General features: G+C 41.7%; 15 protein-coding genes across 15 annotated transcripts; 7 read left to right on the forward strand and 8 right to left on the reverse strand.

Annotated features, from left to right (window-relative positions):
• Positions 1-291: 291 nt before the first annotated feature.
• BRETT_000408 (uncharacterized protein) lies at positions 292-1,407 on the forward strand (the record flags this gene model as incomplete). The annotated part of the gene is made up of 1 exon (XM_041278976.1): positions 292-1,407. The coding sequence occupies one exon, from the start codon at positions 292-294 to the stop codon at positions 1,405-1,407; it is 1,116 nt and encodes a 371-aa protein (XP_041137190.1).
• A 752-nt stretch (positions 1,408-2,159) lies between these two features.
• Positions 2,160-2,753, forward strand: BRETT_000409 (uncharacterized protein; the record flags this gene model as incomplete). Its single annotated transcript, XM_041278977.1, has 1 exon — positions 2,160-2,753. One exon carries the CDS (start codon positions 2,160-2,162, stop codon positions 2,751-2,753), a length of 594 nt encoding a protein of 197 aa, XP_041137191.1.
• Positions 2,754-3,003: 250 nt separating this feature from the next.
• Positions 3,004-5,940, reverse strand: BRETT_000410 (uncharacterized protein; the record flags this gene model as incomplete). Its single annotated transcript, XM_041278978.1, has 1 exon — positions 3,004-5,940. The coding sequence occupies one exon, from the start codon at positions 5,938-5,940 to the stop codon at positions 3,004-3,006; it is 2,937 nt and encodes a 978-aa protein (XP_041137192.1).
• A 1,382-nt stretch (positions 5,941-7,322) lies between these two features.
• On the reverse strand, positions 7,323-8,447 carry BRETT_000411 (uncharacterized protein; the record flags this gene model as incomplete). Its single annotated transcript, XM_041278979.1, has 1 exon — positions 7,323-8,447. The coding sequence occupies one exon, from the start codon at positions 8,445-8,447 to the stop codon at positions 7,323-7,325; it is 1,125 nt and encodes a 374-aa protein (XP_041137193.1).
• A 790-nt stretch (positions 8,448-9,237) lies between these two features.
• On the forward strand, positions 9,238-9,798 carry BRETT_000412 (uncharacterized protein; the record flags this gene model as incomplete). The annotated part of the gene is made up of 1 exon (XM_041278980.1): positions 9,238-9,798. The coding sequence occupies one exon, from the start codon at positions 9,238-9,240 to the stop codon at positions 9,796-9,798; it is 561 nt and encodes a 186-aa protein (XP_041137194.1).
• A 179-nt stretch (positions 9,799-9,977) lies between these two features.
• Positions 9,978-10,295, reverse strand: BRETT_000413 (uncharacterized protein; the record flags this gene model as incomplete). The annotated part of the gene is made up of 1 exon (XM_041278981.1): positions 9,978-10,295. The coding sequence occupies one exon, from the start codon at positions 10,293-10,295 to the stop codon at positions 9,978-9,980; it is 318 nt and encodes a 105-aa protein (XP_041137195.1).
• A 479-nt stretch (positions 10,296-10,774) lies between these two features.
• BRETT_000414 (uncharacterized protein) lies at positions 10,775-11,389 on the reverse strand (the record flags this gene model as incomplete). The annotated part of the gene is made up of 1 exon (XM_041278982.1): positions 10,775-11,389. The coding sequence occupies one exon, from the start codon at positions 11,387-11,389 to the stop codon at positions 10,775-10,777; it is 615 nt and encodes a 204-aa protein (XP_041137196.1).
• Positions 11,390-12,368: 979 nt separating this feature from the next.
• Positions 12,369-13,900, reverse strand: NOP56 (snoRNP complex protein nop56; the record flags this gene model as incomplete). The annotated part of the gene is made up of 2 exons (XM_041278983.1): positions 12,369-13,730; positions 13,760-13,900. The coding sequence occupies 2 exons, from the start codon at positions 13,898-13,900 to the stop codon at positions 12,369-12,371; spliced, it is 1,503 nt and encodes a 500-aa protein (XP_041137197.1).
• Positions 13,901-14,272: 372 nt separating this feature from the next.
• Positions 14,273-15,234, reverse strand: BRETT_000416 (uncharacterized protein; the record flags this gene model as incomplete). Its single annotated transcript, XM_041278984.1, has 2 exons — positions 14,273-15,154; positions 15,232-15,234. The coding sequence occupies 2 exons, from the start codon at positions 15,232-15,234 to the stop codon at positions 14,273-14,275; spliced, it is 885 nt and encodes a 294-aa protein (XP_041137198.1).
• A 322-nt stretch (positions 15,235-15,556) lies between these two features.
• On the forward strand, positions 15,557-15,922 carry BRETT_000417 (uncharacterized protein; the record flags this gene model as incomplete). Its single annotated transcript, XM_041278985.1, has 1 exon — positions 15,557-15,922. The coding sequence occupies one exon, from the start codon at positions 15,557-15,559 to the stop codon at positions 15,920-15,922; it is 366 nt and encodes a 121-aa protein (XP_041137199.1).
• Positions 15,923-16,158: 236 nt separating this feature from the next.
• Positions 16,159-16,932, reverse strand: BRETT_000418 (uncharacterized protein; the record flags this gene model as incomplete). Its single annotated transcript, XM_041278986.1, has 1 exon — positions 16,159-16,932. One exon carries the CDS (start codon positions 16,930-16,932, stop codon positions 16,159-16,161), a length of 774 nt encoding a protein of 257 aa, XP_041137200.1.
• A 332-nt stretch (positions 16,933-17,264) lies between these two features.
• Positions 17,265-18,404, forward strand: BRETT_000419 (uncharacterized protein; the record flags this gene model as incomplete). The annotated part of the gene is made up of 1 exon (XM_041278987.1): positions 17,265-18,404. One exon carries the CDS (start codon positions 17,265-17,267, stop codon positions 18,402-18,404), a length of 1,140 nt encoding a protein of 379 aa, XP_041137201.1.
• A 178-nt stretch (positions 18,405-18,582) lies between these two features.
• On the reverse strand, positions 18,583-19,707 carry BRETT_000420 (uncharacterized protein; the record flags this gene model as incomplete). The annotated part of the gene is made up of 1 exon (XM_041278988.1): positions 18,583-19,707. The coding sequence occupies one exon, from the start codon at positions 19,705-19,707 to the stop codon at positions 18,583-18,585; it is 1,125 nt and encodes a 374-aa protein (XP_041137202.1).
• A 388-nt stretch (positions 19,708-20,095) lies between these two features.
• On the forward strand, positions 20,096-21,457 carry BRETT_000421 (uncharacterized protein; the record flags this gene model as incomplete). Its single annotated transcript, XM_041278989.1, has 1 exon — positions 20,096-21,457. One exon carries the CDS (start codon positions 20,096-20,098, stop codon positions 21,455-21,457), a length of 1,362 nt encoding a protein of 453 aa, XP_041137203.1.
• A 368-nt stretch (positions 21,458-21,825) lies between these two features.
• On the forward strand, positions 21,826-22,911 carry HOM6 (Homoserine dehydrogenase; the record flags this gene model as incomplete). The annotated part of the gene is made up of 1 exon (XM_041278990.1): positions 21,826-22,911. One exon carries the CDS (start codon positions 21,826-21,828, stop codon positions 22,909-22,911), a length of 1,086 nt encoding a protein of 361 aa, XP_041137204.1.
• Between the last annotated feature and the right edge of the window lie 84 nt (positions 22,912-22,995).

A 22,995-nucleotide genomic window follows, 5' to 3' on the forward strand; every position in this document is an offset into this window, starting at 1 on the left:
TTTTTTGCGGGGCTCGCTTCTTTTTCCTAGCTGAGCGGACCCCACACTGTGCGCGGACCATTATCATGTATCGGGCAAATATACCGAGGTTTCCCTTCCGAGCTGCTTTTTATATTTTTCTCGTTTATCACCACGGCTGGTATATAAAAACATCTAGGTAATATATATTTTATCACATCCTCAAATATTTGGACGGATCTTTTTCGCATATGTTTTACAATAAGCACAATAAAACTCGAACATCAATACATTACGCTCATACAGTTTCAACGTACTTCCTTTTCATATACTATGACCGATCAGATTATCATCAACTGGGCAGTTCTTGGTCCAGGTCGTATTGCCGAAACTTTTGTCAATGATTTGCTTCATTCAAAAGATAAGCTTCGGCCAGAGGTCAATTCAGGCAAAATCAAACATCAGTTAATTGCTGTGGCATCTCACAGCTCACTTGAGAATGCCGAAAGGTTTAAAAAAGAGTCGATTCATGAAGAAACAAATGATCTTATCAAGTGTTACGGAAATTACGATGAGGTGTTGAATAATCCTAAAGTAGACATCGTTTATATAGCCACGGTCAATTCCACTCATTTCAGCATCTGCTATCAGGCGCTACAGCACAATAAGAACGTTCTTATGGAAAAGCCATTCACCGTGAATCACAAGCAGGCAGAAATCTTGACTGCTCTTGCTAAGAAGAAGAATCTTTTCCTAATGGAGGCTTATTGGACACGGTACAATCCGGTTTATCAAGATGTCTACAAGTACTTATTCACCGATAATCGTACTGGTGATGAATCCTCTATTGGTGACATTAAACGGATTGTCACGGATTTAAGTTACGTTTTCGATGAGGCTGATCCTCAAATGAACAGAATCTACAATCCAGCTTTAGGTGGAGGTGTTCTCTTGGATATTGGCATCTATGCTTTATATTGGGTTCTAGGATTCATTGGCAAACCTGGAAGGAAGCTTGCCTTTCCGCAAATCAATGCTTCCGCAGCTCTTGCAGACACGGGAGTCGATATTTCAACTGCAGCCGTTTTGAAGTTTGAAAATGGAAAATTGGGAGTCTCTTCTTGCTCAGGATACTTTACAAATGAGGCTCGTAGAGTTCTTATAAATGGTACAAAGGGATCAGTTGAAGTTGATGACTCTTGCCGGCCAAATGAATACTGGATTTACGATGAGAATCACAAACTTGTCATTCACAAGGCCTACACCTACGATGGTAAAGGTATGTTTTTTGAGGCCGATCACGTGGCACTATGCCTTGCTAAGGGACTCAAAGAAAGCCCTCTACACACTATGGATGATGCCCTACTTATGTCTAATGTTCTAGATACTATCAGAGAGCAAATCAACAACAGGTACCCTGACAATATTGAAAGCACTGATATCGCTTAAGTAACACATGTATTTGGTCTGAATGATGATTTTGATGATTTTCCTTTTTTTGCATTTTATTATGAAGACTTTAGTGCTCGTTTCCAATGTTATCACTTTCATACTGCGATGTTCGATCGTCACAAATGAAGTGGTGTTAGGATGTACGTTTCAAACGAGCATTTCTATTTGCATTGCGTACTTGTTTAGTTCTATTTAGTTTCTTTTTGTTCTTATTATACTTTATGCTGAGATGAATTATTAAGAGTTGCTTTAGCTGTATTGAAATTAATTCGAGCACTAACGGTGTTTGTGATGTTTTTTGAAAAGTATTGTTTTGCAAACATGATGCTTATCTTTAAGCCCGACATTTGGAATTATACTTTTTATCTCATGTTTTCTTTCCGCCGTTTAGCATAATGATATTTCGCGGGGAGAACAACAAGTAAAAATTTCTCCGGATTTTTTTTCACAAGTTTTTACATTTTCCTTTTTTATTTTTTATATAAAGGCGAGGGAGGCCAATTAGGTCTTTTGGAAAAGTAAAGCCTGTATCTATGCTTGTAGCATTTCACACACAAATATAAGAAATTAACTACAGCGTTTTACATTAACTTTACACGAATATCTGGAGGGACTCTGGATAGTTTCTTTTAGATTACGGGGCAAATTCATTAATTTTCAATATTCCGATTATTGTGCGGAGGAAAGAGATTAAGAAAGCAAATTGCTTTATTTTTCCGCCCTAGTTTGATCCTTTAACCTAATCACAAATGGTGCTTTATATGAAAAACAAGCACACATTCCAGCACGATTTTGAAACCGTGACGCTTGCATATTTCAACAGATACCCGAATCCATACTCAAAGCATGTGAAATCGATCGACACTGTGGAGAAGTATATTGACTTAGAGGGAAAACTTCATCAGACAAAGCTTATCCGAAAGTGTGGGCACCTGCCTAATTGGGTGAGGCCTTTCTTGGGCACAATAAGCAGCAGCTGGATTGTGGAAAAGACCGTTGTTGACCCGATAAGCAGAACTATGCAAACTTACAACTGCAATCTTGATTATACCAAACTTCTAACTGTTGAAGAGTCCACGTTCTACAAATACGACTTTGAGAAGGGTGTCACGCACTCTACTGCAACAGTTTCTTTTAGAAGTCGCTTCAAGAGGTTTGGTGCTCTGAATCTTAAGGATAAAATAGAGGATTGGTCAAAAACAAGGTTTACCGAGCATTCTCAAGGTAGTAGGATGGGTCTGAAGATTGTGATGGAAAGGGTTCGCCAAAAGATGGCAGACCGGTTGAAGCAGAGCCAGGAGCAGCTCAAGCAGGTTCAGCAAGTGCGGCAGTGCAATGCTTGAGGCAGTGCAATGCTTTTGAAGCTTAAAGGTGTTGCCAGATTTAGAAAGTTGAAGAACCGGGTTCTTTTTTAGGTTCTTTTTTTTTTTGACCAAACTGATACGATTGGCCGTCGCCTATTTATTGGTCTATTACGATGTTACGATCTTTTTTTTGTGTTTATTATTATTACTGTTGCTTTTATCCCCTGTTATATACACTAAATTTATATATCTCCTTTATGAGTATCCGGGTAGACCCTAAAGTACAAGCCTAGGCAAAACTCAACTTCCAACCCAATCTCTCAACCAAATCGTACCAATCCACAAATCTGTCCCCGAGCGGATTCAATCTCCAAAGTTGCTTCATGACGATTTGGCACCGGAGAACGTTTTTCCAGCGGTATCTCTTGATGAAGTCGTTGTACCGCTGGTTCATCTCCTTCCTATCCCGGGGGAAGATCACATTCATGCCCGCGATAAACATGGGGAAGCACAATGCTGCCTCCACATCCGTACCCAAGAGCACGTCCAAGGATTTGATCAACTGGTTTTCCAAGTACTGGATTTCCAAAGATGATGGAGTCATTCTCAAGACAGACTGTCTCAAGTGAATCTTTGCAGTGAGCTGGAAGCACTCGAAAACGGTCAACTGGAGCTCCAAGTCGTGCGCGTTCAACTTTGCGAGAATATGCTGCCTTGGTTTGGCATCGTTGAGTCTGGCCTCCAGGTCCTGGCACTGGTACATGATGTTTTCGTATTTTTCGTAGATTGTCATCTCCGAGTCCAGCTCATCGTCCTCGGCCTCTTCAGCATCGTCTTCCCCAGTCTTTTCCGCATCATCTGGACCCTCTTTCAAGCCTAGGCAGTTCTTTAGGCTCTGCTCAGAGTCCCGCCTGAGTTTTTTCCTCTGGGCTGCAATCTCCTTGTTGAACTTTATCATCTCCGGACTCAAGCCCACACTCGAGTACACATTTGACGAAGAAGTCTCACTTGAAACGTGTGGAGAGCTGTCGGCAGCCCCGGCCAACTCCTCGGCTGCATGTGCCAAAAACTCGTCATCATCGGATTCATCGACAGGTTCGTCTCCCAAACTGCGGGCCTTGCTTATTTTTCGATACAACCTCCTCGAAGTCGAAACCAGCTTGTTGATCTCGGCCAAGATGTTGTATATCGGAGAGGAGATGTTGTGCAAGGGGTCCAAAAATTCCAGAGTGTTCGATGCGGTCCACATCTGCTCATACTCCTTCAAATCAAAGTGTAACGGCCGCACCTTCGACACCGCGACAGCCGTTATGTCGTGGTACGCGTAGTTGGTGGCAAGAAAGTGCTCATCCTTGCTGTTGTTGAACTTCTGGAGCCCTCCCTTGTACCTGATCAACCTTGCACCATACTCCAAGTACTTCGACCACCGGGTGACGTCTCCCCGGCAGATTTCCACACCACACAAGATTAGAAATGCCGCCAGCCTCATGTTTATCGTGTCGTCTTTCGAAAGGGCCGACAGAATCTGCTCCCTCTGGAATTCGTACTGCGGATCGCTGTCTGCTTTTTCCACCGTGATGTCCGGATCACTCACATCGATCACGCTTGCCACGTCCTTGTAGTATTCCAAAGTGTCGGCTTCCATGATCGGCCTCTGCGAAAATCCTTCAATCGCTCTCTGGATGTAGTACGCGCCCTGCTTCTCCATCCTTGCACCACCCAAGTGGAACGCACTCCATGCTAGAATCCCATACAAAACGCACCGGTCCACGTGTGCCATCGGCAAAAATGTGTGGTGGTACATATTCTCCTCCTTGGGAGCGGATGATGCAATGAGGCTCAACTTGTCCCGGTAGTACTCGTAGAGCTTTTTCCCTATTGGTGAAAGCGATGCCAGCGTTGTTCCTCTCACTATGGATGGGTTGATGTATATCGTTGAAAATGTCTCATTCATCCGGTTGCTGCTGAACAAACTCAGCGGACTTGCCTCGCTGTTCTTTGTCGAAATAACGTCCATCTTCTCTGCCTCGATCTTCGAGTCCCCGGTCTTTTCAGCCTCTTTTTTCTCATTTTCTCCCCGACCACTTATCCGGGCCTCTCCCGAAAGCTCGAATATACCCTTTAGGCTGTTCACTGCAGCCGCTGAGCCGAAGCTTTCGCCCATCATCCCACCCCGGAACCCATCCTGGTTCTTACTTGATGCTTCCTGGAAATGCTCAACGAGTGCTTTTGTGAATTCCGGCGAAAATGCTCCCACATACGTGTCATACGACCCCATGGAGTTCAGTTCCGGTTCTTCTAATGACAGAAGTTCTGTTTGCTTCGATGGAAGAGGCTGGTTTTCCACCTGGGGGTTGATCTGGGGTGAAAATGATGAAAATGTCTGGCCCGCACCGAATCCATTACTGTAGTTTTCACTGAATAGAGAACCAGTGGGTACGCCCGGAGTGTCGTATTGGGTATAGTTTGGTCCCAGTATGGTCTCCATCTGGTTTATCTGTGTGTTTGTCCCGCTTTGGGATATAATGCTGCCCATATTAGGCGTTTCTGCATTTCCTGTTTCGTTGTCCTCCTGCTTATTCTCGTTTCCACCTTCCTCTGCTACCGTATTGTTGCTTTTCACTCCATCAGACGCATCCGGCCCTTTCTGTGTCATCAAAGCTTCCAGATTCCCCAAAGAGGATGATCCCATGTCCTGGAGCCAGTTTCGGCCAACTATGGGCGCAATATCGATCGATAAAGGATTGAATACCACATTTTTAGACCCTGAATTATCCTTTTTCGTCCTCCTTTGCTTCCGTTTCTTGTCCTTGACGGCCCGTTTCGGCTTCCGATTGCCGTAATTCCGCTTTAGCGATGAATTGTGTTCTGACGAGCTCCCAGATGCCAAACTGTCTGATTCTGCCCTATTTTTGTGCTTCCGCCGCCGGAGTTTGCTCCCCTTTTCAATTATTTCCATTTCGTGCTTCAGCTTTTCCGCCTGATCCGTACTCATGTCCTCAGTAATGTATTCGCAACGGCGGTGCAACCTCTGGCAATCTCCACATACCGGTTTCTGCTCATCGCATCTTTTCTTTCTCAATTTGCAAGTTAGACATCCCTGTCTTGATCGCCGATGCACGTGCTTCTCCTTTATTTCTCTCTTCATTGTCCTTGATCTTCTTCCCTTCACTTTCCGCTTCATCTTTATTGTTTCGTCTCCGGCAGGATATTTTTCAACCTGCATGGTCCAAATTTACTGTATGCAATTAAATTATACTTCCAGTCTCTCTATTGTCGATCAATGCCTTCTTTTCTGTTCTATTGTATGTCAGCTATCTCAAATATCTGCTCTATTTCCACTATCCAGTACTTCTAATATTTCACTATCCAGTATCTCGTGTATTTCCGCTATCCAGTGTTTACTTATCGCGCAATAAGCCTCGGTCACCTAACAACGCTAAAAAATAAGAATCAAAGCTGCGAAACGGATTTCCGATCCGAATCAAGGTATGGATGCTCTCTATCTTTGACAGAAAAGAGTTGACAGTTGTAAATTGCAAAACTGGGGGAAAAAAATATGATATAAAACGGTATAAGATGTGCCATTGCAGTTGTTACTTTTATGCAGGATACTGAGAGCCGTACCGATAGGGCCCTCGCTTTTTATTGGGTGACTGCTGAACGCGCCGGAGAAGTAGAAGTCAAAAAAAAAAAAGATAAAGCAAAATAATGCGAAGTAAAACACAACAAAGCGAAGCAAAGAAAATAGAGCCCGATAAATAAGACACAAGTAGGAAAAAAATGGGAAAAAATTTCAGCATTATCATTTCCGGAGCGCGGGAACGATTTAGGATTTCGCGAATTCTTAGAAATTCGAAAAATGATGAAACTCAGAGAATCCCATTTGTAAAAGGGATATCTGAGTTTTATCAAATACTATATTTTACGTCACTAACACCTCATTTTTCCTCAAAGGTCTAAGAAAGACAAGTTGATATATTTTAACTCGAATCGATATTAATTTAATAGTGATTTTAATTTAATATTGATCGTATCATGAGTTGACAAGATAGTCCAGATTTGATATCTTGATTAATTATTATTTGTTTCTCTGAGTTTTGTAACTTAAAGCACCAGAAACAGGTGTCTGGACAGGTCAGCACACATTCCTTACAAAAAAATTAATTAGCTCCACATTTTGGGTACATTCATTAAAGCGATTATGTCTTTATTTTTCATCAATTTGAAATGAGGGAGATAGAAATGCATGAAATACTTAAAGGTTACAAGATCAATATAGGATCAATATAGGACTAATATGGGATCTACATGCAGGATAAACATACAGGATCAGTACACAGGATCAATATTGACTTCGAACTCTGCAATTCAAATCCTTACATTTACATCCTCCTATTCCTAATATGATAATATTTCACATTCGTCTGCCTAGCATTTGTGGGCATTTTCGAACGTCTTCCATTATTATATAAACATATGCACACGCATACGCCGGATATGATACAGATTGTATAGCATGGGAACAAAAGAAAAAGGAGGTAAGAAGCAAAAGGAGTGAAGAGACTCACTTATACAACACTCTCGCATAGAGTATCTTTCACATCTTCATATGATCGACTGGTATGAAAGAATGAAGTCCTTGGTGACATATTGCCAAGTTGTCGGATCAAAAAAGACATAGGTGCCTCTTTCGGAGTCGGGACCGTTCGGAATTGGCTCGGAATGCGACTCCTTGGTGAGCCAGACCTGTAATTCTTTGTGATACCTCCAGTTTCTGCTGTTGAGTTCCCTGGCAGCCAACTCCTGGAGGGTATCTCTTGGTTTGCTGTAGAAAATGAAAAACAACGTCTCATCCGTGAAAGTCCCGATTTTCGACTCGATATTCGGCAAGTCCGCCTCGGACAACTTGAAACTCTCCGGAGTGGTAAATAGTGGCTCAACTTCAGACCTACTAGTCTCCAACCAAGGAGAAGCAAACGATTTCGAAATCTTGTAATCGGCACTTTCCCTGTTTGTACTCGAAACTTCCAATCCAAGCATATTGAGATCAATCCCCATTGCAATCGTAGTCTGATCGCTTGGCTCTTGTCTGAGCAACGGTAAAAGAGCCTTTAACCCGTATTTGTCGATTTCTGTAACTGGTTCATCTGCTTTCTCCTGCTGAGTCTTCACAGTCTCGGTTTTCGCAGCTGCAAAAGCATCATTTCCCTTTGCACCAGATCCACCCATCTCAGAAGCATTCGGAGCCGCGGGAACAAGCCCGGGTGGAAGTTGTGGAGTGTGAGATCCATCTCTTTGCTGTTTTCCGGCCATTTCAGCCAAATTGTTGAGGATTCCACTTGCATTTCTCGACAAACTGGATTTTCCTGCATTTCCATCGCCATCCGTACCGCCAGCACTGCTCTGATTGGCTATTGTCGATGCATGTTTCACTGCATTCAATATTGCCTGAGCATTTGCCTTAGTTTGGGCAGATGGACTGGTCACAGATGCATTTGGATTGCTTGCTTCAAGCTGCTGTGACAACAACGGCTGGTGCTTGTTGCTATTGGTACTGCTTGTGCTATTGTTTGCACTGTTTATGCCATTTTTCCCTCTGTTTCCGGACGAATTTCTATTCATTACAGGTGGATTTGCCGACCCTAATGCCGGAAATTGCTCATCAAAGGATGCAGATGGCGCAGTTCTCCGCACCGTCCACGGAGATCCGGCTGCCGTGCTATATGACATCGTTGTACCTCGCGGTGTACCGTTTATATTATTCCAAGAGGCTGTAATAGCTAAGAATTAGCATTTAGGTGTTAGTATGCCAAATTCGACTTTGCAATCTTCTATTGTTGCACATCATACTTACACATATTAATGGTTTGCTCATGTATTGACGCAATGTAATGACCTGACTGTGCTTATTTGAATGTTTGCTTCTCGATTTCAACTGACTTGCTCTACTGTGAATTCTCTTTAATGCACTTTTATGCTTTATACTGAAGGTACAAATAGTCAAAGCAATCTAGCCCTAATTGTTTCCGTCTCTTCTGTTCTGCCAAAAATCACGTGTTGCAGCTTGTGTGTTGTTAGTAAATGCAAAAGAAAGCCGTGGTGATGAACGATTTCGAAACGTATTGCGTTGCTCGTGAGCTTTCATAATATTGTGATAATTGTGATAATATTTATCTTAAACCTCTCTCACCATTTTTTTATTTTWTTTTTTTTTTTTTGTCTGCGTCTCTACTTTTTCTACTCCCCTACCATGCTCATTCCTGCCAGCACACACTGCTAAAAAAATTTCACCCTCTAGCTTTTCCGAAATCATCGAGATTTTCGCTAATACCGATTAGTGCTATATCGCCATTCACGGCAGTCCACCTTTCCTTCTCCCCAATATACAACTTACAAAGCCCCGGTTCACACATATTCAAAACCACAAATCAGATTCATCGAACAGATTCATCTAAGATCACATCTACGTCCCATATACCCAAAACCCGCTGCACATTTCGCATTACGTCATATTTCAGTTATGTCTCTTCCGGATACTAGAACACTTCCCAACATCATAATTACAGGCACACCTGGATGCGGAAAAACTTCACATGCGGAGCAGCTGGCAGAGCAGCATCTGGAGATGACGCACATTAACGTCAGCGTGTTCGCAAAAGAAAATGGTTGCATAGAAGGATGGGATAGCGAAAGAGATACTTCGATTGTTGATGAAGACAAATTATTGGACAAACTTGAGCCCTTAGCCGACAAAGGAGGGCTTATAATTGATTGGCATTGCTGTGATATCTTTCCTGAACGCTGGATTGATCTTGTTGTGGTTCTTAGATGTAATAATACCGTTTTGTATGACCGTTTGGAGAAAAGAGGCTACAAAGAGAGTAAAGTGCGGGAAAACGTCGAGTGCGAAATAATGCAGGTTCTTGTGTCGGATGCCAAGAATAGTTATGACCCAAAGATTGTTGTGGAGCTTTCTAGTGAGGATGTTGACACGTTAGATCAGAATGTTGAAAGAATTAGCGGATGGCTTGATAACTGGAAAGCAGGTCATCCTGAAGGTGAATCGAACCGCTTACCATAATTTTATGATAAAGAACTCGGATTGAGAATACAAACCAGTCTACGTTTTTTGCCAGAGTCAACAAGAAATCATTAATTGGGTAAATATATAGATATGTATATATATTTATGTATGTATGTACATGTGCATGAAGAAAAAAGCAGTGATAAATAACAACATAGAGAATGCAATGCTTATGATCATTTACCGATCTTAATCTTAAGTGCACGTTGGGCTTTTCTTCTCTTTCTAAGTTTGTGCTTCTTCATTTTAAGTCGTCTTTTTCTGAGCACAGATGTAAATATCATTGATGATGATGGTTTGCTTGCTGAATTACGGTAATTTTGCATATCCTCTAAGGCCTCTGACCTAAATACATCACTTATAGAACCACCCAGCAAGTCGTGTAGGTCATTTATGTGAATTCTTATTATATTTTTTGTAACAGGTGAAGCCCGGAAGGTAGAAGCGAATCGCCTTGAAACTGAGGATCCAACCAGCTTAAATGCACTGAACATGCTTTTGATACTTATGGCTAGTACTGTACTCTTGTATTTTATGCTTTGTAAGCTTAGTTTATTTAATCCTTTCGTATGTACACACCCTGATCTGTGAAGAAACGCAAAGAAAAAAAAAATAATAGAGAAAATACCTCTGGCCAGGAAAAATCGCAGTTGAAGAGGTTGAGAAATTGCTGATGAAAAATCCGTCTCAAATGGCGTCGATCGACTTACCCTTTCTCACTAGCCACACCATTACTACTACTGCACAGAGCCAAAAGGTACAGTCTTCAGAGTAAGATACAGCATTACTAAACCATTAAAATGTTTTATTTACATGCCTCCATCCAAAATATGTGTTCCCAATAATTATAAGCGAATAAGCCAAAAGAAAATAAAAATATGAAAATATGAAAATATGAAAATATGAAAAAGACAATCCCGATAACACCAAACAAAAAAGATACCAAAGCGACCAGCACCTCATAATTCATTTATCACCAATCACCACCACATGCTTGCGAGTCTCCCGGGAAATAAGTATCTTCCTCAGCCTCCATATTCTTTTCCGAAATTATTGCTGACCGTTCACCCGATCTACAATGTGTATCATCTGTCTTTCGTAAGTTGTATCTGCCGAAAACCCTTGGTGAAACATTCTTTGAGCGTCTTTCTTCAATATCTTCCTCTTCCTCATCCGAGTCTATTATGATATCGATAACTTTCACAGGTTCTGGTGTTGATTCGACTGAACTTGGTGTCAAGCCTGCCCTTCGTTGCTGAAATGACGTGGCAAAAAGGTCTTGATTCCATATGAAGCCTTGTGATTTGGTCAAGTTGATTGAATAAGAAGGAATGCGAGAGAATTCCGGCCCACAGTTCCGATCTGAATATGAACTGTATGAGGAAAGCTCATACGACTGGAAATTATCATCCTCCAGCATTGATTTTGAGAGAAACGACTTTCGTATAGCGTATGGGGAGTCGGCAGTGTTAAATGAAGATTTCCTTCTTTTCCTCTGAATTGTAACTGGATGCGTGTTTGCTGAAGATATTCCAGTCTTCTGCAAAGATGCACACTCCTCTGAATTCTTCCAAAACTGCTCAGACATTTCTGATTTCTCTCTCTCGATCGTAGATGTGTCTTTTATTGATGACCAGCCTTCTTGGAATATGGTAATACAAATAACCGGAAAGGAATCCTAGCCAGAAGCTAATATTCCCTGATTCTCCTTTAGTTAGTATGTGGTTGCTTAATGCTAAAATCTGAGAATAAAAGAAAATTGTTGATAAGGGGAAGAGAGAAAGAAAAACTAAGCAAAACCAGAAGAAACTCAGCAAATACATCAGAGATATTAGGTAATATTTATATCTGATGGGAACAAATACCTGGGAGGTGATGGCACTACCGGGTATGTGGCAGACAACAATAGAAAATCGGGCTGTGGTGCGTGTGTGGAGCGATCTCTCTTGCTGGTATGCGGAACAATGGATAAATGAGTCAACGCGCGAAAAGTGCAAGACCAAAACATAGGAGAAAAATTAGTAAGTTAGGAAAAAATTAATTAGTTAGTTAAAATTAGATTAAAGCTGGAGAATGACGTTACGTTATCTACTCCAAAAATTTTGTTGCTCTTATCAGTAAATCGGGGAGGATAGAAAACTACCAGAATAATGGGAGCGGAACCAATTTAATAATGGTACAGTAAACATGTGCAGTCCCGATATCAGGCGGAATATTTGAGGTAAGTATGGGAGTGGTGTTTGATACTAACATAGTGTGCATTGAAATGCCGGAAACAAGTATAGAATGGAAGAAAGGATAAATGTCAAAGGATAGATGCCAAAGGATAGATGCCAAAGGATAAATGCCAAAGGATAAATGCCAAAAGATAAATGCCAAATGGTAATTAATAGCTGAAAATGTCTCCAGACAAGGGACTGAATTTGGACTAAACAGCATCCTCGTTTCAATTCCGAATACGCATGCACTAAAGCCAGCATTTCTTATAAAACTGTATTAATTATTCGTACAGAAAGTGTAAAAAAACTCAACAATCAGATATATCCCAGATCTAAGCGCACTTCCCATCAATGTTTCGACTTCTTGCTCTTGTGCTCCTCATCGTCCTCAGACTTTCTCTTCTTACTCTTGTGCTTGTGCTTCTTGTCCTTGTGCTTGTGCTTTTTGTCTTTCTTGTCCTTCTTCTCTTTTTTCTCCTTCTTCTCTTCTTTCTTCTCCTCATCATCCTTTTCAACACTCACACTCTTTCCAATCTCCTCCTCAACCTCCTCTGCTGTAGGCTTGACAGCATCAGCACCGCCCAGCTCCATGGCCTCTTTGACAGCATCCGCGTTCTTCATTGGAGCTTTTCCAGTCTCGTAAAACTCAAGTCTCTGCTCAACCTGCTCTTTGAGAACTTTACCGAAGGCATTAGTAGGCTGGTCGGCGAAGTTATCGATTCTGGAAGCGATGGAACACTTGTTGGCAAGATATCTGGAGATACGACCCTTGTTCTTTGGTGCAGCACGACCGATAAATGAGGATTGGTAGATCAAACCGTACTTAGGGGTGTTTCCCTTTGTTTTCAAAGCTCGGAAAAGAGCCTTCTCGGCACCTAATATCTGAACTGTGGAAGCAGCCTGCTTGGAAAGGTTTGTGAGAGAGCCAGAGTGCGAAATCAACCTTGCACCAACAACTTCTCCTATCAACTCGGAAAGATTTGGTGCAACGACGTGCATCTTGTCGGTCAAATACTTGGAGAGCGACTCTCTGTACTCAATCATGTGCAACGTCTTCTCTGCAAACGCACTCATGTTCTTCATATCACTCTCAGAAACATCCTGACCCATCGAAATTCTTGCTGCATCTATAATCTTCTGGGCAACAGATGCATCCTCGTCAACAAGAGCAGCCAAATCGTGGAGGCTTTCTGGTGTAAGGGAGGCCTTGTCCTTGACGAAGAGCATCACCTTGCAGAACTTCTTGTTGTCTGGCACCAGCTTTGCCAACTCTGGGAAATGCCATCCGTACCACTCTTTCACTCTCATTGCAAAAGTGTTCACATCCTTATCCAGCTGGTCCAAAGTGGCAATAGCCTGGATGATGTGATTGTCGTTCTTCTGCACGGAAAACTTAACCTTGGCCCTCGAGTAGGCGTGTGCCAAACCCAACTCTGCCTTTTCCAAATCTCCATCTTGCAATCCCTTGAACATTTTCACTCCGTGGTACCTTATGGCCCTGATAAAGTCCTGGACGACCTCATTCCAGTAGCAGTCGATATATGGGAAGGTCGCGGTGATCGAAGGTCCCAAGTTTCTGTCTGAAATTCCCACACTTATCTTACTCTTCTTGGATCCTTTTGGGATGTTGAGCTCTATCACTGACTTTAAATAGTCCGAAACCAATCCTTCAGTGATATCATCCATGTTCTCAAGGGCCTGTGCTGCTCCCTTGAATGGAGCAAACGAAACCAGCTCACCATCTTGGAAAATTTCGCTAGGTCCTGCTCTGCATTCTCCACATCTTTTTGTCTTGCTCCAATATCATCTTGCTGCAGTTTCACCTTGAAGATACCATATCCGGTAGGCTCCTCGTACAAAATATAGTCAAGTCCCGCCATTATTGTTGTTTTCTCGAAATATACGCCTTCTTGGGAAATTGTGCAACGCTAATGTTGGTTCCTTGTCCTTTTATCTCTTTTTCTCCCTCTGTTGATATCATCTTCTTCATGTTTAATAAGTTGAAAAAAAATTTTCAGCTCTAGCTTTTTTTTCCCGCTGGTGTACGGACAAGCATACATGGGGAAAAAATTTTTATTTTTCATTTTTTATTTTTTGGGAAATTACTATTTTATGTTTTTTTTTTTTTCACCTTCATACATTACGTAAGCGGTGCCCTGATGGAAATCGATAAAGTTGACTGTTATCAGATGAAATATGCACATGTATTATTTGTGACAAGGGCTAAGTACTAAGATATATATCCCATACAATTACATATACAATGCACTACTTCCTGCCCGCTTCAACTCGAGTCTGGTCTTCACAGCCTGAAGGAATTTCGGAGAATTGTCCAGGTTCAAAAGTTTGTTAAGAGTAACCGCCAATAATTCTGCAGCGTCTATATTGAGCTGTTCCATGTCTAAGTTAAAGGCTCCTTCTGCATCTGTAACAAGAGTTAGGCATGGAATCTTCTCGAAGGTCGCCCTGGAAGCAAAAGAGCCACTGATACCTGTAATGGCTGTAGGAGGAGTGATTGTAGGTATTGATTTCAGACTTTGTAGTTGTGAGTCTGTAAAATTGACCATCTGCGTGTATTTATGTGAAGAAAGAAGTTTATTTAGAAGTCCATGCCCTGTAAGCTCACTTGTTGCAAGCACTATCATATTCTTTATCGTGTAAGAGTTAAGAACACTGTTTGCGAGAAGATTGTATGTGACCTTATTCTGAAAAATAGGGCATGCCAAGATGTCGATTGTCAAAGAGCTTGTATTCAATCTGTAGATGGGAACATCCTTTGAGTCGTTTTTTAAAAGGTAACTTTGCTTTGCTTTGTACAATTGTGTATCATCATCAAATTCGTCTTCTGCTCCCTCTTCATCTTTTTGCTGGTCCTTTGTCTCCTTATACATCACCTTAACTGTTGATATTTGCCTTATTTTGTTCTTCCCGTTAAGGGCAAGCATAGAATCTGAAATTGCCTTTAGTGGTGCTGGGATCACGAGAAAATAGTCTGCACCATCATTTGGATGATTATGTGAAATTGAAATATCTGGAAGGGCAACTGGAGTTTCTTTTATGGGGCTGTCCGTTCCCTCAAGTTGTTTGCTGTCAATTATAAACCTGGGAGTGGAAAATTCTTGATATGGTTTTAGCTATAGATAGAGAAGCATGGGAGTTCGTTCGTTAGTATCAAATCATAATGGTTGTATGAGGTATAATGATAGCTTACCATTTTGTTACTTGTTGTGTGTCTAAATTTTACGTCTTGTAAATTAAATAGCCTGTTTATGAATAGTGTTTGGTGTGTTCTTGGTAGCATAAAATAAAATTAGCAGTCTTGCAATACATGGCAAAAATATGTAGACGGGGAAAAAAAAAGCACTGAGAAAGTATGAGAAAGTATGAAGTGGTTAGTTATCCATACATTTTCCACTTTACCATTTTCCACCTTACTAACAGACCTATACAGATTTTTCGTAGCATTTAATATTTTCTCCCTATAACCATATCGGTACCATTTGATACTCTCTACTATACATTTTGCAAGTGACATCATGTCGGCAATAGAACAACTATCCAAGCAATATAATCAAGTCCAATCTGAATTGAACAAGCTAGTATCATCAAGACAGAAGTTGGAGACACAACTACAGGAAAACAAAATAGTCAAGGAGGAGTTTGACAAGCTTAAATCAGGAACAAAGATCTACAAGCTAATAGGGCCAGTTCTCTTGCCTCAGGATCAGGATGAAGCAAAATCAAATGTGGAAAAAAGACTCGACTTCATAAAAAGAGAGATTACAAGAGCGGAAGAAAGCATCAAAAAGGAGCAAAGCAAGTTCACACAGTCAAGAGATGCACTTGTGAAGGCCAGGACCGAAAAGATGCGAGAAAGTGCGAAGGCAATGAAAAGTAACTGACCGTCTTGTATATTTCGTATAATCTTAGAGATTGAATAAAATAAAGGTGATATAAAAGTAATAGGATAGAGGTAGTGAAAGTGAGCAATGTTGGAACTAGGAATATCTAAAGATGGTAAAATCTAAAAAGGCTAAATCAGGCATCATATCATGGCACATAACCACAATGCAGTACATAAGTGGCAGATAAATAGAAGTTATGAATATTGAAGTGAAGGATAATCGTGTAAAAAATATCAGCCTCTGACAAGCTGGCTTCTGATCAAGTTGAGGGTGCTGATTCCATTAAAAAGAACCCACTCCTCAAACGAATTGTAGGCCTTTCCCAACTTGAAGACCTCGTTCAATCTGTCAGTGGCAAACTGAAGTGTGTCTTGGTAGTTTTTAGATTTATCTGCAAGCATAAAAAGCTCGGATTGCACAAAAGTACCAGCAACAGCAAATCTCTTAGAGTACCAGGCAAAATCAGTAGATTTGTCACCGGCATAATATGAGAGATCATCCGCAAGGTTGTGAAGTTCTTTTAAGGACTCTGGAATGTTCGTTGGAAGAATCATTCTCCCAAGTGCCTGGTGGTAATTGTTGATGATTGGCTTATTTAAAAGTAGTCTTTTCCCCATCAAGAATTTAAGTCTCTCGCCCTCGTCAAAAATCTTTGAGGCCTGCACTTTGTTCTCTTCGATCATCTGCTGACGGGCATATTTCAAATGATAAAGTGCCAATTCCATTGCTGTATCTTTTGAAGCTGTAGTAAAGTTGAATATTGCACCCAAGGAACTTGGATTGACCCCAACTGCCTCGGCTCCTTTCTTCACGGCAAGATCTGTAAATCCTTCCTGTGGGACAAACTCCTTGTATGCCTTGTCAAGAATTTTGTTTTCAATTGTGCAAGGATCGGCAATTGGTGGTTCAACATGATAAAATGAGTGGTAACATCTTATTCCATTGAGACTAGGCAATAATGCCGCAAATCTGGTCCTGACTGGTAGGAGAAGTTTTAATAAAGACATGATTGTTGACCTGTTGTGGTTCAAAAATCAATGAGCGTTTTTCGGTGAGGTTGAGGTGTGCTTTATGAAAGCTTAACCAACACAATTAAATAGTATTTCTTAATAAAAAGGGCTATCGTGGTTTCACCCCATGTTTTTTATCTCGTTATTTGACAATTTTTTTTTTTTTTTTTTTTTTTTTCACTCACTCTAAACAATCATCGCATCTCTCGATCTTATCACCGATACATCAATGCTTTAGCAGACTGCATTAAATTTTAAATTCAGGAGACCTGAAAGACTCTCAACTCATACTACAGTATAAGAGTTATTTCCTAATACGATAGTCGTTGATGACTAACCCGTTTTTTGCCGAGTTCCTTCCGAGGTTAAAAACTGTGTCTGTATGTGTGGAATATCCATCAGATGAGATCACAAGTCTACAAACAGACAAGAACGGTGCGAACGTTGTTCTAAAAAGAAGAAATCAGGCAGATCTTTTGTTTCGTCTTCCGGTGCGATCGATTTCCTCGTTTGAAATTGATGTTAAAAGCGTTTCTAAGGACGGTTATATGGCGTTTAAGCTTCCAGTCTGTCCAAATGACAGTATTGTTGAAAGTGCCGAAAGGAGCCGAACCTTGGATTCTCTAACGACAAAAGATGCATTTTTGTGGTCTGCAAAGGAGTTGCGAGCTGTGAAAAGCGAAATTTCCGAGGAAAATACCAGTCAAATTGGTTTTCTGTGTGCCAAGTGCAAAGAGCTTCTCATACCGTTTAGTCGAGTAAGGAGAATAGATGCCATGCCATCTGAGTTTTGGTCCGAAATGATGGAATTCTGGCATTGTGAGCGACCAGAGACCGGTGGCCCCAATTCATATGAGACCGTTCGTGAGCGATTTGGGTCGTTTCATCCACGAAAATGTTCGTTGATTGTGGGTTCATACTATTTGGTGCTGAATGCAGGGGATTTTCACATACTGCCGGGTGCAAATGGTGGAAAATACGAGTGCCCGTTTTGTCACACTTCACTAGAGTCTTCGCTGGACTCTTCCGGCAATGACAGGTTCCCAAAGTGGAATTTTCTGCTTCAAAATGGAAAACTTGAGGATGCAATGTTGTTTCCTCCTTACCTATACCCATTTTCGGTCTTGATGGACAACATCAGCTCGAGTGCAATCCGTTTTTTTGATGTACACTTACGGAACTCGGATACTTCTATTGTTGTCTGGTGTTTCAACTTTGGTTTGGATGTTACGTCGGCCCAGAATGCCAGAATTATGCACAACTGCCTCAAGATTTTCTACCAGGACGCAAAAGCTGCCATCGATGCTTTCAAAGGGAACACGAATCATACACAGTACACTACGGTTGAGTTTGAGCAGGATGCATACGATAGCTTATATAAGCAGCTCGCAAACTCAAACTCAAGCCTACCAAAGGCTCAACAGACATTTAAAGACTGGAAGGTTGCATATTTGCCAGAAAGATGGTAGCAGGACAATTCGAAATATGTTTGGCGATACAGACACAACATGCACATGATATGCAGCGATATGCACATGACATGCATATGGCATGCATACGATATATACGATATGCAGACGCACTATACATAGGGCACGCATTTTCACCGCTAATAATTCCGTGATGCCTTTATTTATAGTTACTAAATTACATAGAATCAAGAAACTCGGTCACAAGTGGTGCAACCTGCTTTCTGGAAGCCGCCACATTCACCTGCTCAAAGCTCTGAATATCATCTGCTAGTACCGTAAGCTGGCTCTCCAATTGTAAAGGCTTATTAACAGAGTTCACCAAACCTGTCGAAAGAGCAACCCCCGGTTTTCCAACCACGGATATCTGTCTGCAGTGTTTTTTCGAAGCATCATTATAGCTGTTCATGATAATCATCAAATCAAGCTGTCTGTCATCTCTCAACTTCTTGGTGGAATTCTCAATCTCTTTCCTACCATATTTGGCCGTAAGATCTGCAAGTGAGCCACCAACAGAACTAATACCTGCCCTAAATTTGCCACAGACGTATTCCTTATAATCCTTTCTTAGAATATCCGTAAAACTGAAGCCTTCAGTTGACCGTTTCTGTTTGTGAAGGGTCTTATTTTCCTTTTTCAAAGCATCTTCACTAAGACCATCCACCTGTTTTTTGAGCTGCATTATAACATTCACATCCTCCGGTTTTGTCTTGTATGTATCCTTTAGATTGCCCGTGTCTAAAAGAATTGCCGACACCAGAAATCGACCCGTCGACAAGTCAATGCTGGACTTCTTTATCGTGTCCATCAAGTGTGTAAGCACTAAAGTGCTGCAAGATCCAACGGTTTGGAGAATTCTGGGATTGGCATTCAGATAAAGTCCCTCATCCTTGTGGTGGTCGATGATTCCAACCACCTGTGCGTGGAATTTATTTTTCATAATTGCTTCATTCTCGCCTTCGAGTTTGTTGTGATCAACAAGCACCAACTGCATTTTTGTGTCTGTTGGGATGCTTTTCAAGTCATCTGCAAATATAAGGTCTTGACTTTGTATTCCTATGCTACTTAATGCATACTGGATGTCCCTTCTCAAGCTAAGATCTGCCTCTGGTATGTTAACAAACGGTAGTATAATTTTCTCGCTTGTATTTTGGCAATGTGTAAAGTACGAATATGCAATTGCTGAAACGACCGAATCCATGTCAGAAGACTGATTTCCAGTCACAAATGTGATCTGGTGAAGTTGCTGGACGGATTTCGCCAACTGGGCCTTGCACGACTTCAAAAATGATACCAACGACATGTTTTTTTGTGCTACGGTGCTGTATTTTGACCTGGTAATGAAGAATATGATGATATTGGTTTGTTAGGGAAGGGTATCTTTATTGAGATGCTGTTTTAAAAAGAAAAAAAATATATATTTACTGATTTTTTTTTTTTTTTTTTTTTTTTTTTAGTTATCATTTCAGGTGCCGCTAGCAGGGCTTAGCGACTCGAGTGTCACGCACAATGGAATCCGTGCATTTCGCAACTTTTTTCCAGTTTGGCACTCTTGGCATATATGTGCATATCCGGCGAGCAAGCTACATTAATGTAGGCATTACCATATTTTGTTCTATCCGGGTCACTTTTTCAGTAATTAATGAATTTCGCCGCTTTCTAAAGACTTGTTTGAGGCAGTTGGGCACATAATGAAGCGATTTCCGAGGAGATTTGTGCGAGTTTTCTCCAGGATTTTATTGCTAGTAAGTTTGGCTGGCTTTATAGCTTTCATAGGAGTACACAGTGATTTTTCCACTTTATCGTCTCAATTTCGGTTCAAATTTATCTCTAGTGGAGATCATAAGGCAAATAATGAGCACGAGAACACTCAGGTTGACAGAAATGAGATTCATCCGGTGATTAGTTGGGAGAAAATCAAGGAAAAACTCACATTTACCGGGACATCGGAGTTATCAACCAAGCAGATCGTCAAAAAGAACTATATACAGCTCGGAGAGATAATGGGGAAGCCGATAGACTTGCCGAAGGTGGACAACTTGGTGGGGCCGCCGGAAAATGCAGAAAAATACGAAAGAGCAAATGGTACACTGATGATTCTCACAAGAAACAGAGATGCAGGGGCCGTAGTGTACACAGTGAAGCAGATAGAGGAGCACTTCAACAAGAAATTCCACTATCCGTATGTCTTCCTCAACGAGGAGAAGTTCACAGAACGATTTAAGAGCCGGATCAAGAACTATGTGTCAGGAGAGTGCTATTTTGAACAAGTTGCACCAGAGGATTGGGTGCAACCAGAGTTCATAGATAAGAACAAGCAGAACGTGGGCATGCTGAAGTTGGCCAGAGAGAATGTTGCGTATGCCAGAAAGCTCTCGTACCATAACATGTGCCGATATTACAGCCGTGGATTCTACAATCACCCAAGAATGAAGCAGTTCCGGTACTACTGGCGGTTCGAACCCGGCACCGACTACTTTTGCGATATAGACTATGACGTGTTCAAGTTCATGCAGGACAATGACAAGACGTACGGGTTCACCATCAGCATTTACGATATTAGGCAGTCCTTGAGAAACATATGGCCAGATACACTAGAGTTTGTCGAAAAGCATCCCGAGTACGTTAATCCGAATGGTGCGATGTCCTGGCTCACAAACAGCCTTCAAAAGCCGGAGAACGCCGAGGAAACTGACGGTTATTCCACATGCCACTTCTGGTCGAATTTCGAGATTGCAGACATGAACTTTTTCCGGTCCAAGCCTTACAGTGAGTGGGTAGAGTACTTGGATAAAACGGGTGGCTTTTACTATGAGCGTTGGGGAGATGCCCCTGTGCATACAATTGGATTATCTCTATTCGCAGACCGCAAACGCATCCACTGGTTCCGCGATATAGGATACAAGCATGTGCCGTACACGAACTGCCCAAATTCCGAAAAGTGCAGCCGATGCACACCGGGGAAATTTACATACATGAATCTTTGGAGTGAGAACTGCTTGACAAATTGGTGGAATTTAGAGATGGATGATGAGCAGAAGTCGCTTTACTAGGGGTGTATAGTCTGTTTATATCAAGAGAGTCGCTTATATTATGTAAGGTGTATGTTATCTTCATCTTTATGCTTTCTTCACCAGCCACAGTTGCGCCTCAATCTATTATGAGGACCCCTGCATTCACGATTTCGCAATTTCGCGACATCATTTCACAATTTTTAAGTCCCCGCTTTCTGTTTTTCTTTTTTCACCCAGCTGTCTTTTTTTTTTTTTTTTTCACGCAGCTTTCTCGTTTTTCATCTTTTCTTTTCTCATTTTAGTCATCGCGAATCTATCTTATCCATCTTCTCACCTGGTGAAATTCTCATCACCAACTGCACTTCCTACATATCAAGCAACCTAAAATCACACAGAACCATACAATAATGCCAGCCGTCAACATTGCCGTCATCGGAGCAGGTGTCGTGGGTTCAGAACTCATCAATCAATTGTCTCACCTCAAAAGCTACATCAACTACAATGTGGTTTTGTTAGCAGAGTCAGGCCATGCCCTTAGAAGCGATGATTTCTCACCATTGGACCTCAGCTCGTGGGCCAAGAACTTGAAAGCATCAACTGTGCCAGGAATGAGCACCACGGAGATCGCCGACTTCCTCAAGAAGTCGCCTTTACCAACTATTGTCGTTGACAACACTTCAAACCAGGCAATTGCCAATTCGTACCCAATGTTTATCAAGCAGGGCACATCTGTGGCCACACCCAACAAAAAAGCATTCTCGAGCAACATCAAGCTCTGGAATGAGATCTTTGACTATGCCGGAAAGCCAGGCTACGGTTTGTGCTACCATGAATCGTCCGTTGGTGCAGGTTTGCCATTAATCACTCCCCTTAAGGAGATGCTCGAGACAGGAGATGAGGTTATCAAGATTGAGGGTATCTTCTCGGGCACACTCTCGTACATTTTCAACGAGTTCTCGACCGTCAAGCCTTCGGATGTCAAGTTTTCGCAGGTGGTGAAGGTTGCAAAGCAGAAAGGTTACACAGAGCCGGATCCAAGAGATGACTTGAACGGTTTGGATGTTGCCAGAAAAGTGACCATCTTGGCCCGGATCTCCGGTTTGCCTGTGGAGTCACCTGCCGCCTTCCCGGTGCAGTCTCTCATTCCAAAGGAGTTGGAGTCTGTTTCGTCCGGAGACGAGTTTTTGGACAAGTTGCCTCAGTTTGATGACAGAATGGATGCTCTCAGACAGGAAGCTGCCAAGGAGGGCAAAGTTTTGCGTTTCATCGGTACTGTTGATGTGCCAAACAAGCAGACATCCGTGAAAATCCTTAAGTATGATGCCTCGCATCCATTTGCTTCCCTAAAGGGCTCGGACAACGTGATTTCGATAAAAACCAAGAGATATCCAAACCCGTTAATTATTCAGGGTGCCGGAGCAGGTGCTGCAGTTACGGCAATGGGTGTTTTGAGTGATGTCATCAAGATTGCACAGAGGGTTGCAAGGGATTAAGCTATGTGGGATATGTGTAGTGTATATACATTATCTATATCTTATAGTACCACATGAGATGCATAATTGTATTGTAGGTGTGCA

This window comes from Brettanomyces bruxellensis, chromosome 8, assembly GCF_011074885.1.
Source record: "Brettanomyces bruxellensis chromosome 8, complete sequence".
Lineage (NCBI taxonomy): Eukaryota > Fungi > Ascomycota > Pichiomycetes > Pichiales > Pichiaceae > Brettanomyces > Brettanomyces bruxellensis.